Here is a 12,494-nt window from a genome sequence, read left to right on the forward strand (position 1 = left end):
ATGGTTTTACCTACCCACTGCTTTCTGCACCATCAGAACAAAGGTCAGCACATTAAAAAAGGCAGAAGTCTTAGTATTATCATACAGTAGTTTTGCTTTCATGGACCATACTTTGAGAACCACAGCATTAGTGACTCAACTGGTTTTAAATCACTGTCAGTTCATATAAAGTGCCAGGGAACTGCATGCAAACAAAAAACTTTTTAAGACTGTCACTACATATTCAGAGCGCTTAAAAAGCTTGTCTCTTGGAATTTAAATACTTTCTTCTTGCTTCTTACGCTATCACTGTGGCACTACCTACAAATCATAAAATAACTTATTAGCAACAAAAGAAAATCTTACCTGGCTCCCTTTGGTTTATGATAAGGAAACTAAGGGAGCAAGCATTTACTAGCAAGGACAAACTTCAAGTATTTACTGAGTTTCTACTATGGCAAAGACTGTTAGTATGCCATATGCTATGGATGCAAAAGATTCAGCTCTCATACTCAAAACCCTCACATCTAGCTAGCTGGAGACACTTAGGTATTGGGATGGCTATACTACACAACCTCATGCAGGTTATACCAATATCCACACTAAGTGCCATGCAAACAAAGATAAGGAAGCACCAGAAGGGTAGAGAAGAGGGACCTGGCAAGAGATACGGTAATATCTGAGCAGGGTCTGAAGAGAAGTACATCAGGCAGTTGAGAGGAGAAAGAATATCACAAGAGGGAGGAGCATGAGCAAATTTAAGAAAACACAAATGTGTTTTGTATATTAGGAAATTGTAACCCCAACACAAAGCAATAAAAAGAAATTATAAGTGGTGCAGTTGGGGGAGATGGGAGAATCAGAAAAGCAGCAGCTGACACTGAAAAAAAAAATCAGCTGACACCAAGATGAGGAAGCCATGAATGCCATATAAAGGAATCTGGACTAGACTTATAATAGTAAGGGGGAGGGGGAGGGGTGGACAATGAAATTTTTTTTAGCAGGAAAATGACTACTACATTTGTATTTGGTAGTATGACACAGACTGGAAGCCTGGAGACATTGAGGCAAAATAAAAAGAGGCCTTAGATTAGGATTAGTTAGTAAAAAGAAAAGGAATAACAAATTTCAAAGGTAACTTGATCAGGGCTAACTGGATATGGGAAATGCAGGGGGGGAAAAATTAAGGATGACTCTCAAATTCCAAGAACAATTAACTGGGAAGTTAGTCAAAGAAAGAAGAGCCTTGAGGAGACCATGCAGTAAATTTGGGTTTCAAATGGGTTTCAGAGAAATACCTGTCCAAAATGTCACACTTTACAGGTTTTGACTTGTAAATACTTGCTAAGAATCAAAAAATACTTCTCAGTCTCTAGCTTATACTTAATCCCTTAAAAAATGTACAACTGTGATTAAGAGAAAGGATATATTACCAAGTAATTGGAGTCTGTTAATATTTGAATTAGAAGTATGACAGTTTCAAAGGAGATTGCAAAGTAAGCCTGGGGAGAAGTGTCTGGGATTATAGCTATTCTTAGCTTTGTCTAAACAAATGTCTTAGTAATAAGGAAATGTTACCTAATACTTCATTATCTGCTGTACTTTTTGCAAAATGTATTAAGTGTCAGGTCACTTCTGACACTTCTTTAAATGGAACATAGCAAAAATTAAAAATGTTATTGAATGATGTTTACATTAAGAAAAAAATCACCTGGGGGGTGCCTGGGTGGCTCAGTCAGTTAAGACTCTGCCTTCGGCTCGGGTCATGGTCCTGGAGTCCTGGGATCAAGCCCACATCAGGCTCCCTGCTCAGCGGGGAGTCCACTTCTCCCTCTGCCCTCCACCCCCCCCACCCCCGGCTTGTGATCTCTCTCTCTAATAAATAAATAAAATCTTTAAAAAAGAAAAAGAAAAAAAAAAACACATGGAAAAACTTCCAGTACAATATTTGGATTTCTCAATCAAATCCTCACAACCTTTTGACCTTAATACTAGCATTCTCATTTTTAAAAATAAAAAAAAAGGGAGGAAATGCTTGCTCCCTTAGTTTCCTTGTCATTTTTAAAAATGGAAAAAAAAAAAAAAAGAGCTCTGAAAAGTTAATCGCCAGAGCAGCTGCTATTTCAGTAAGAGCTTTTTTTTTTTAAGATTTTATTTATTTATTTATTTGACAGAGAGAGAGAGAGAGAGGGACAGCGAGAGAGGGAACACAAGCAGGGGGAGTGGGAGAGAAGCAGGCTTTCTGCTGGGCAGGGAGCCCTACAAGGGGCCTGATCCCAGGACGCTGGGATCATGACCTGAGCCGAAGGCAGACGCTTAACGACTGAGCCACCCAGGCGCCCCCAGTTAAGAGCTTCTTAAACTGCCTTCTGAGAGACAAACTACCCATCAGTTTAACTCAAATACCAACCGGGCATTTACTATTCACCAAGATACATCAAGAAATGAGACATTATTCAAGATAAAGCCAGATGACCCCAATCACTGATTAAATGAAAATTTAGGAATAAAGCAAAACTTTAGATTCTTACATATGATTGTAGAAATCCAATGACTCTATAAAATGCGCCATTCTTTTAGAATTGAAGACCCAACAATGGCCCACATTTAATTCACTTGGGCAGTTCTGTTTTGCTCTGTTTTAAATATATTAGGTTTTTTTTTTTAAACTGGGGGGAAAAAAGGACAAAAACTGCCACTACTATCTCCACAGGCCCCAAAGGATACAACCAAGCCAGGTTAGAAGCCTCTGGTTATAGATCATCCTCTCACAGTGATCATCAAATGTCGGTCCAAATAAATTCTTTTATATTTATCCCATCATTTAATAGGAATAATTAAGCTATTTAACAAAAATACATAGTAATAGTATGATAACATACAAAGGATGACCTGTATATTGTTGAGGCCTTAGCCAAGTTACGGCCTGTGATACTATGCCTATTAAGAGAAAGTGTCTAGGGGCGCCTGGGTGGCTCAGTCGTTGGGCGTCTACCTTCGGCTCAGGTTGTGGTCCCAGGGTCCTGGGATCGAGCCCCGCATCGGGCTTCCTGCTCGGCGGGAGGCCTGCTTCTCCCTCTCCCACTTCCCCTGCTTGTGTTCCCTCTCTCGCTGTGTCTCTCTCTGTCAAAGGAATAGGTGAAATCTTTAAAAAAAAGAGAGAGAAAGTATCTAATAGAAAATAGAAAAGCAGGCAATAATCATTTTATCAAAAATATGAGTTCGTTGTTGTACTAAGGAGGGTCTGATTAACTTCAGGAAGAAAAGCTTCCAAAACAATAATTATGTTAAAAAACAAACAACTTTATCCAAAGGATGACCCTAGGAACAATGGGTGAAAGTTACAATAGCAGATTTTAATTACATTAAAAAAAATCAAGAGTTAAATTTGAAACGAGCTACATCACAAAATAGTTCACTGTCATTTATTTGTAGTTAAGCAGAGATTGGAATGTTACTGAGAAGATTCTTAGAGACAATGAACAAGAACAGGGGCTCTCAACCCTGGGTATGCATTAAAATAATCCAGGGAAAATTTTTATTTAATGAAAATGCCTGGTCCAAACTCCCAGAGACCCACTGCTTAGTCTGGTGTGGAGCCTGAGTGCCTGCATTTAAAAAAAATCTCAGGGAAAGAAATCTGAATAAGACTGAATCAATGTCAATATACTGGTTGTGACATTATGCAATAGTTTTGCAAGATAGTATCATTGCAGAAAAATCAGCAAAGGGTATGTGGGATCGCTATGCTATACATTATTTCTTGCAACTGCAATTTAAAGTGTGAAAAAATCCTCAGGTGATTCCACTACATAGCTAAAGTTAAAAAAAAAAAATTAGTGGACTGAAGAAAAATTCCTGCCAATTCTAAGAGGCTGCAAATTATTCTTTTAATCTTAGCCATTGAAAAGTAATTAGGAATACTTATCATTTAAAGTTATAATGCTCTGCAAAGCCAAATACAAATAATTCATAGTTAATCCAACATAAAAAATCCAAACTACTATGCCTCTCATTTGTATATAAATTAAATGGATAGATAAGCATTATATAATGGTTGTCATTCACCTCTTGATGAAGCCAAATGATATATATATGATGGTAGAACCTCTAAAATGGCCCCAAGGATCCCCTCATCTCTTGGTCTTCACATTTGTGTAACCTCTTCCTCTTGAGTGTGTGGATACAGTTTATCATAACAAGTAGAACAGGACAAAGTGATGGGATGTCAACTGAGATGAAATTTTTATAAAGATTGGCTTCTATCTTAGGGGCTCTTGGACTCCTCATTCTAAGGGAAAGAAACTGTTATTAGCCACTTTCTGGAGAAGCCCACATGGCAAGGAACTTTTGTCTCTGGCCAACAACCAGCCAGTGAAAATCTGAGGCCTGACAATAGATGGGGATCCTCCCCTCCTCAAGCCTTGAGAACTGCAATTTAGCTGATACCCTGGTTGCAGCCTTAACAGAGTTAACAAGAGACCCTGAGCCAGAGGCACCTAGCTCAGCTGCACCCAGAAACATGACCCATAGAAACTGTAAGATAGTAAGTGTTGTTTTTAAGCCACCAAGTTTTGGGGAAATGCAGGGTTAAAGATAACTAATACATATAGCTACCACAGGTCAAACTCAAAATAAAGGAATCTAATCTGATGGCTTCTGCCTACCTTTCTTCAGAGTATCAAACCTCCCAGCTTCTGCAACATTATCACTCACAATTTACACACTCTGTCACCATTATCCAGTCACCTTCCTTGTTCTCCCTTCATTCAATTTCTTAAAATGGCTTTCTATCCCTCTTTCCTATCTATCCAAATCCTAGCCATCTTCCAGATAACACCCACAGATTTCTCGTTCATAAATACCCACTCCTATCCACGTAGCGCTTGATGAAACAACTTTCTGACCTAATACAGCTTTGAGGGTCTAAATTCAAAGAGATCATCAACTCCTTGAGAATGTCTTCTCATATTCTCTTCACTATTTAGTACAGTACTGTGGGAGCATTTACAGTACCCAAAACCTTATATTTTTTCCAATATATTAAGTAAAGAAACTCAAATATTTTTGTTTCAAAAAAAAAAAGAAGGAAGTGGAAGGAAAACCAAGTGCTCCAACCTAGAACGTAAGATGCCACTAGTTTGGTTTGCATGTTTGAAATAACTGAGTAAAGACCACTTTATCTGAAGGATAGGAGTAATGACAAATCCCCCCCAACTCTATTAGCTCAGCAAGTGCTGTCCAAGCTCTTGAAATTTTCCTTTTATTAGTTCTTAAACAACTTGCTTTCCACCATTAACCCACCTCTGTTTTAATTTATCACTAGTGATAACACACGGAAAAACAGTTAAATTTCAACTAGATCAGTGGTTCTCAAACTTGAGCTTGCATCAGCATCACCTGGAATGCTCATTTAGACTGCCGGACCCCACCCCCAGAGTTTGATTCACAGGACTACTGCCATAAGCGATTTAACAAGAATTAATATAATTTGAAACTTACGGCTCAAGTAAGTTCAAGGAGATCAGGTGGGAAAAAAAGTTCAAGGGGAATAAATCATCCCGAACACTTTTAACAGCTTCAAGATACACAACTCTCTCCCCTTCCTCTCACTCTTCCACCCCCTACCCAAATAAGTTAACCAATTTGAGTTCATCTTGATTTGCACACTTGAATTCATTTCTTGGAAACAATGAGCATCTCCAATTAACTAAGGTTTTAAAAGGATGTTAGATAAACAAAACATCAATGTAAAAAAAAGGCCAATCTAATAGTTCAACTCTCTTAACTGCTTTCCAGATTAAAAAAATAAAAGGGCGCCTGGGTGGCTCAGTTGGTTAAGCGACTGCCTTCGGCTCAGGTCATGATCCTGGAGTCCCTGGATCGAGTCCCCCATCGGGCTCCCTGCTCGGCAGGGAGTCTGCTTCTCCCTCTGACCCTCCCCCCTCTCATGTGCTCTCTCTCATTCTCTCTCAAATAAATAAATAAAATCTTTTAAAAAAAAATTTAAAAATTAAAAAAAAAAAACTGAAGGTTCTGAGATATAAACAAAACTTGCCATTTGGAGGAAAAGCCAGGGCTAGAACTGACTCTGAGCCAATATGCTGGTATATACTGCCTCTCAATTTATGCTTGAAACCTCACTTCAGAAGTTCTTTAAGTCTTTTTTTTTTTAATGTTTTATTTATTTATTCATGAGAGTGAGAGAGAGAGAGAGAGAGAGAAAGAGAGGCAGACACAGAGGGGAAGCAGGGTCCCCCCCCAGCAGGGAGCCCAATGCGGGACTCGATCCCAGGACCCTGGGATCATGACCTGAGCCGAAGGGAGATGCTCAACCATCTGAGCCACCCAGGCACCCTTTAAATCTTTTAATTAAATAAATAGGTGAAATAAAATTAAGAACTTCAACAGCCACCAGAAAATTTCCCCCGTAAGGATGAGATATCTGTTGTCTTTAAAACAGGTTACTTAGCATAATAAATCTTAAAATAGCAAGACACCCACCCACTTCTTTATACCTCCTCTGTGACCACTCACATCCATCAGCCCATGCTCCTCTTCTGCAGCACATCCTTTAAAAGTGGTATTCCCGTGGGCGCCTGGGTGGCTCAGTTGGTTAAGCGACTGCCTTCGGCTCAGGTCATGATCCTGGAGTCCCTGGATCGAGTCCCGCATCGGGCTCCCTGCTCGGCAGGGAGCCTGCTTCTCCCTCTGACCCTCCCCCGTCTCATGTGCTCTCTGTCTCTCTCATTCTCTCTGTCTCAAATAAATAAATAAGATCTTTAAAAAAAAAAAAAAAGTGGTATTCCCGGGGTGCCTGGGTGGCTCAGTAGGTTAAGCATCTGCCGTCAGCTCAGGTCATGATCTCAGGGTCCTGGTATCGAGCCCCGCATCAGGCTTCCTGCTTAGCCTGGAGCCTGCTTCTCCCTCTCCCTCTGCAGCTTCCCCTGCTTGTGCTCACTCTCTCTCTCAAATAAATAAATAAAATCTTAAAAAAAATAAAATAAAGTGGTATTCCTAGGGATTACTGCCCTTCTCACTCTACTCATTCTCCCTGAGTCAAAATCATGACAGTAGATGAACTATGACTATTCCAATGGTTGAGAACTATCATTGGAGTGGCTAAAAATATATAAAAGCTCAGGCTCCAACTCAGACTTAACTAATGAACAACAATCTCTGGGAATGAAGCCCAAGGACCTCTATGTTCCCCACCTTTATATGCTCCTTAGGCAAGAACCATGCCCTATAATCTACTTAACACAGTGACTGGCATACATACACAAGCACAACCAAGATTTGCTGAATAATGTTGTGGAAACACAAAATAGCAAGTTTAAATGCCCCTTAACTGCAGAATTGTGTGGTGTTTAATAAATTACCGAGCTACTAAGGCAATTACATTAGAAAGCCACTGTTTAATAATACTAGTTAAGTACATACAGTTGGGTAAGTGAAGGGCTTTTAGTACTTCTCTAACATTGGTATAGGTTAAAGAAAACCCCTGATCTTTTCTTGAAAGTTCACAAGATAATCTAGGCAGCCATAAGGATTTAAATATAACAAAGCCAAATTAAACAAACTGTAACAAGAGCATTACAGAAAGCTAGAAAACCAAGAGTCTTCTAAAACAAAAAGTGTTTACTCATTTGAAAGCTAAAATTAACCTGCAGATATCTACAAATTACAATATTAATCTACTGTTGCCCAGAACTAATCTCCCCAAAGTAGTAATCAAATTCCCAAGGAAAAATTAATCTGGCAATCTTTTCACATTTCAATCTTTTTCTCCTGCAATTTTATTTTCAAATTCACTAATAACATACCTGATTTCATACTGAAAAGTAGCACTGGAAGCAGGGGATTTAAATTTTTTAGAATTAACAATAAGCTCTCTAATGTGAAGTAAAACAAGGGTTTTTAACTTGATAAACTTAAAACTTATTGCCACACTAAACAAACATTAATTTTTTTAACTGAAAAACCTAGACAGGGGCGCCTGGGTGGCTCAGTCGAGAAGCGTCTCCTTTTGGCTCAGGTCATGATCCCAGGATCCTGGGATCGAACCCGGAGTTGGGCTCCCTGCTCAGCAGCAAGCCTGCTTTTCCCTCTCCTACTCCCCCCCTGCTTGAGTTCCCTCTCTGGCTGTCTCTGTCAAATAAATAAATAAAATCTTAAAAAAAAAGAAAAGAAAAAGAAAAAACTAGACAACTGGTATTTAAAACCTCAATGAATGTAAAAAGGTCTTATAAATCCATAAAAGATAAAAATCCCAAAAAGGGAGCAAAATGAGCAAAAGCAAAGGGCAATTTACAAAAGAAATAACAATGTCCAAGAAACATGTTAAAAGTTCAACTTCATCTTTTTTTTTAAGAAGCAAATTTTTAAAATGACTATTTTATCCTAATCAAGCACTGACTGGTGGGGGGAAAACTAATAACCTTTCTGAAAGCAACGTGGTAGGCAGTATGTATCAAATGCCTTGAAAATAAGCACACCATTTAACTCAGCAATTCAATTTATCCTAAGAAAATAAAACATTCAAAGATTTACCTATGAGGATATCCCCAGTGAAGTTAATAAAAGCCAGAAACCAGAAAATAAAAAGGCCAATAATAATGGACTGATTAAATAAATTAGTTTAGATTTATAATCAGATATAACACTGGAAATGGAAAGAGTTATTTACAAGAGAAAGTTGTTGAGATTCCTTCTGTTTTTGTAACCTTTTTTCTACTGAAAACAGAATATAAAGTATGATTCTGTATGATTTTATAGTATGGTTTTCCTTGCCTAGTTTTTTCTTAGAGTGTGCATGTATGACCAGTTTAACTTTTTAAGTTTAAATCTACTAACATAAAAAAACCTTACCATAACCAAAGCCTAGTTTAGATCTAGGAAGCACGCCATTTGGAGAAAAGATGACCTGGGATAAATCCTATTCTTTGATTTACTGGTAGTTCGAAACAGAAACTTAACAAGGAACTGATATTTATATATTCAGGAATTCCATTTAAGAGCATCCTTAACATGACAGTTTTCAAAAATCACGCATGGACACCTAAAAAAAAAAACAAAAAACGCTAGTATTTTGTGGTCCTTATTAGCTCAGTTCATCTGTGTTTATTCTCTCTCCTCTAAACTAACAAAGAAAGAATGATGTCATATGCATTAGCTACATTCCTGTTCCAGAAGTGACATAAAGAACTTGTAAGGTTTGGCCTCAGTGCTTAAGACACACCTAAGAGCTGAGAAAGTTGGATGAGATTTACTACATGAAAACAAAGAAGTTAAAGAATATCCACTATCCATGAGTTTTTAAAAACCTAATTAACATGTCAATAAACTAGGTAAGTTTGAAAACATTGGATTTTATATACTGTAGTGGTAAATAAACGAAAAGAGAATTCAAGGTTTTACTCTAAATTCTTTTAATAGTTTCCTCAAAAAAAGAAAAAAGTCTCCACTTAGTGGCCTAAGAACTGTCATATTTTTAGAATCAGAAAAAGAGCAATAAAACTTATCTTCCTTCTATATCCCTTCAATTTCCTCCTTAGATTGCAGTATCCTTATGAAAGTTTGAGATGTCCACTGTTTAGTAGTACCACTATATATCACAGATACTTTTTTTACTATTATTCAAAACAGGGTCTCCAAATGAGCCAAAATAGAGGGCTCAAGTGGAAGCGTTGCTTACTAGACAATATTGTAAAAATCTGTTAATCATGGAAACTGAACAAGTAGGCAGTGACATACTACTGCCAATTTCCCAGTGAATATTAGCCAATTAATTTTAAGGTAGGAAAAAAAAAGTAATGACTGACATACAAGAAGGCAAGAGTAACTTGCTCCTGTATATAGTTTCTTCATATATAACTAGTGTTTTCTAAAAGTTGCCCTGAATCAAGACTTCATTTTTATTCTTGAATCATATCCCTCACCCATCATAGCTGTTTTTTCCCCCAAACAGATGTAAAGTTTGGAATTCCTAAAGCTAAAAATGCAAAATCTGACCCACGCGGTTAAATGAGTTGTGGTTATCAACTTAAACCAAGCCTAACTCACCAAGAAATAAAAATTATCAGAGAAAATTAGTCTAGAAGCAGAAAGCCCTTCCCTCCTAACTCACAATAGAGTCTTGTCTAATAATAGTAACACTGCATTTTGTTGTTTTAGCTGCAAGGCTGGGTATGCAATCTACAGTAACTATTTCAACAGCTTCAAGTAAGTCATAGGCTACCAATGAAAAAGTAGCATTAGGTCTCAAACAAACAGCAAAGACATACAAAGATGAGAGCAGAAACCTCACCATCGGAAAAGAAGGCCCATCAGCACCTCTTCCGAGAAACAGTTCCCTTCCCCCACCCTTAAGTAGGCATTTAAGACTGCCAAGCAGATCCATTTCTTTATTAACTGGTGCCCACTTGGGGCAACCGTACACCAAGCTGCTCTTAGGCCTACTCCAACCCCTTCCAAAAGTGCTCAAGCAAGACTGAAGGCCGGGATAACCCTCTCTGGGGCAGCGTTCTTCCTGCTCTTCTCCACCCGCCCCCCCTCCGCCCCGCCCCGCCCCTGTAGGCGCTCCTCCGGCCAGAAGGACACCGGGCCCAGGGACGGGCAGGAATGGCCCGCAAGAGAGGTCTTAGGCGGCCGGAGGCCTCCGCCATAGCAGGACCTGGAAAGCACCGCCCCCAGCGCACCTCCCCACACCCGGCTAACCGGTGAATGTCTGCTTTCAACACCCCCTATCCCCAGCAGAGGCAGCGGAGGAGACAGGGCCCGGAGGCACCGGGCTGGGCTGCGCACCAGGCCGGGGCCTGCCCCTCGGGCCGCCGACTCTGTTCCCCTGCCCGGCCAGGTCAAGCCAGCGCGGCGGCCACCCTCACCTGGATGACCTCGTTGACCTCCCGGATACATTCCACCATGTGTTGCAGAATCTGCTCGGCCGTGAGCACCTCGTAGCGGTAATCCTCCTCCTGCTCGTGCCCTGGCCCGCCGCCGCCGCCGCCGCCGCCGCCGCCACCGCCGGGCCCCAGAGCGCTGCCGCCGCCGCCGCCCGTCTCCCCGCACAGCAGTCCGTCCCGCTCCCCGCCGACGCCCAGCCCGGGCTCCACCAGCTCCACCTCGCCCAGATCCAGGTTATCATCGTCCGGCTCATCGTCGTCCTCGTCTTCCTCCTCCTCGGCGCCGCTGTCCTCTTCGCTGCACTCTTCGTCCTCGTCGAACTCGTAGTTGTAGCCCTCGTCCGAGTCCATGGCGCGAGACGCGAGGGCCCGGCGGACGCTGGCCCTGAGGCGGGGAGAGGGCGGGGACGCCGAGGCCCCAGCTCTCGCTCCGGCTCCGGCTGATGTCCGGACGCAGGCCTGGCTCCGGCCCCGCGGGCCGCGGCTCCTCCCCGGGCGCGGCGGTTGGCGGTTGGCGGCTGGCGGCGGCGGGGAGGGCGCGGAGGAGGGAGGGAGGGAGCGAGGGGGCCGCTTGCCGCCCGCCTCAGTCAGACGCGGCTCCGCTCCGGCCTCCGAGAGAAAACAGTCCCCAGCGCCACCTCCACGGCCGCTGCTACCGCTACTGAGCCAACAAAGGGGCGTGCGTCACCGCGTCGCGCTGCGTCGTCGCGTCACTCCTCTTGGCGTCACCGCGCCCCGCCCCGCCGCCCCTGCGTGGAGAGCGGGGAGACCCCACGGCCCGGCCTGGCCCTGGGAGCGCGGCACCGCGGGAATCGCCTTCTCGGTTCCGGCTGCGGTCGCTCTGTGGACCGACACCAGTGAATCTTGCTCCTGAAAAGGGTGCGGCCTCCTCGTCACCGAGAGAAAGGCCCCTCGACCCGGTGGTGGTTTTTGCCGCAGGCCATAGGGATGCAGCCCCCTCACTGAATCCAGCGAAGGTGGCTTTCCCACCGGGCGGTAGAGACACTTCCCGCCCGCCCTGGAGTAGTTCGGGGAAGTCCTTGGCTGTTGAGCTAAAATTCCTGTTGCCTGAGCTACTAAATGGAAACCTGTTTCATGCGGAACCCGTGAACTGTGTGACAGGTGAACCTCGTAGTAGTTCTGCTTCTGTACTCCGGGACAAATGTGCAGTGGTTTTTAAGTCGCTGATAGTGACGTCATTTTAGAGAAGCGTTTCCTGAACTGAGCTCAGCAGGAACCTACCTATTCGGAGCCCTAAACAATGTAAACAGTCATGGCTTTCCTTAATGGAGCATCATGTAAGGGCTCTACGTATGTTCTCTCTTCCTCACGGAGCCACAGTACCCATTGTATATCTGAGGCTCGAAGGGAAAGGGACTTGCCCAAGATCACAGAACACGCCCTGTTTCAGCGGCTGGGTCACGTAAAACATCAATCATAAAAATACTTTATAATGCATAATATGAATTAGGTACTACAGAGTATGTAAAATGCATTGTAATATAACCCAAGACAAGCAGTAATAGAAATACCTACAAGGACCAAATGTAGCAGACAGACAGTGCTTGTCTCTTATCTAGAAATGTACTGTGTGAGCTGCGTGTTGATTGA

The 12,494-nt window shown here is 42.2% G+C and overlaps 1 protein-coding gene across 3 annotated transcripts in view; it reads right to left on the minus strand.

The window, feature by feature from the left end:
• The window catches only part of ARIH1 (ariadne RBR E3 ubiquitin protein ligase 1), a 123,063-nt gene extending 111,108 nt beyond the window's left edge, over positions 1 to 11,955 (minus strand). Inside the window, exon 1 of one of the 3 annotated variants that reach the window (XM_064570178.1) lies at positions 10,866 to 11,955. In XM_064570178.1, coding sequence (XP_064426248.1) covers positions 10,866 to 11,137 — 272 coding nt within the window. In that variant the 5' untranslated portion in view covers positions 11,138 to 11,955. The remainder of the gene's footprint in view (positions 1 to 10,865) is intronic. The other 2 variants (XM_045899743.3, XM_045899744.3) reach the window with 2 other exon arrangements.
• Between the last annotated feature and the right edge of the window lie 539 nt (positions 11,956 to 12,494).

This window comes from Mirounga angustirostris, unplaced genomic scaffold, assembly GCF_029215605.1.
Source record: "Mirounga angustirostris isolate CCGP_5_RB_7025 unplaced genomic scaffold, mMirAng1.0.hap1 SCAF_9, whole genome shotgun sequence".
In the NCBI taxonomy this organism is placed as follows: domain Eukaryota; kingdom Metazoa; phylum Chordata; class Mammalia; order Carnivora; family Phocidae; genus Mirounga; species Mirounga angustirostris.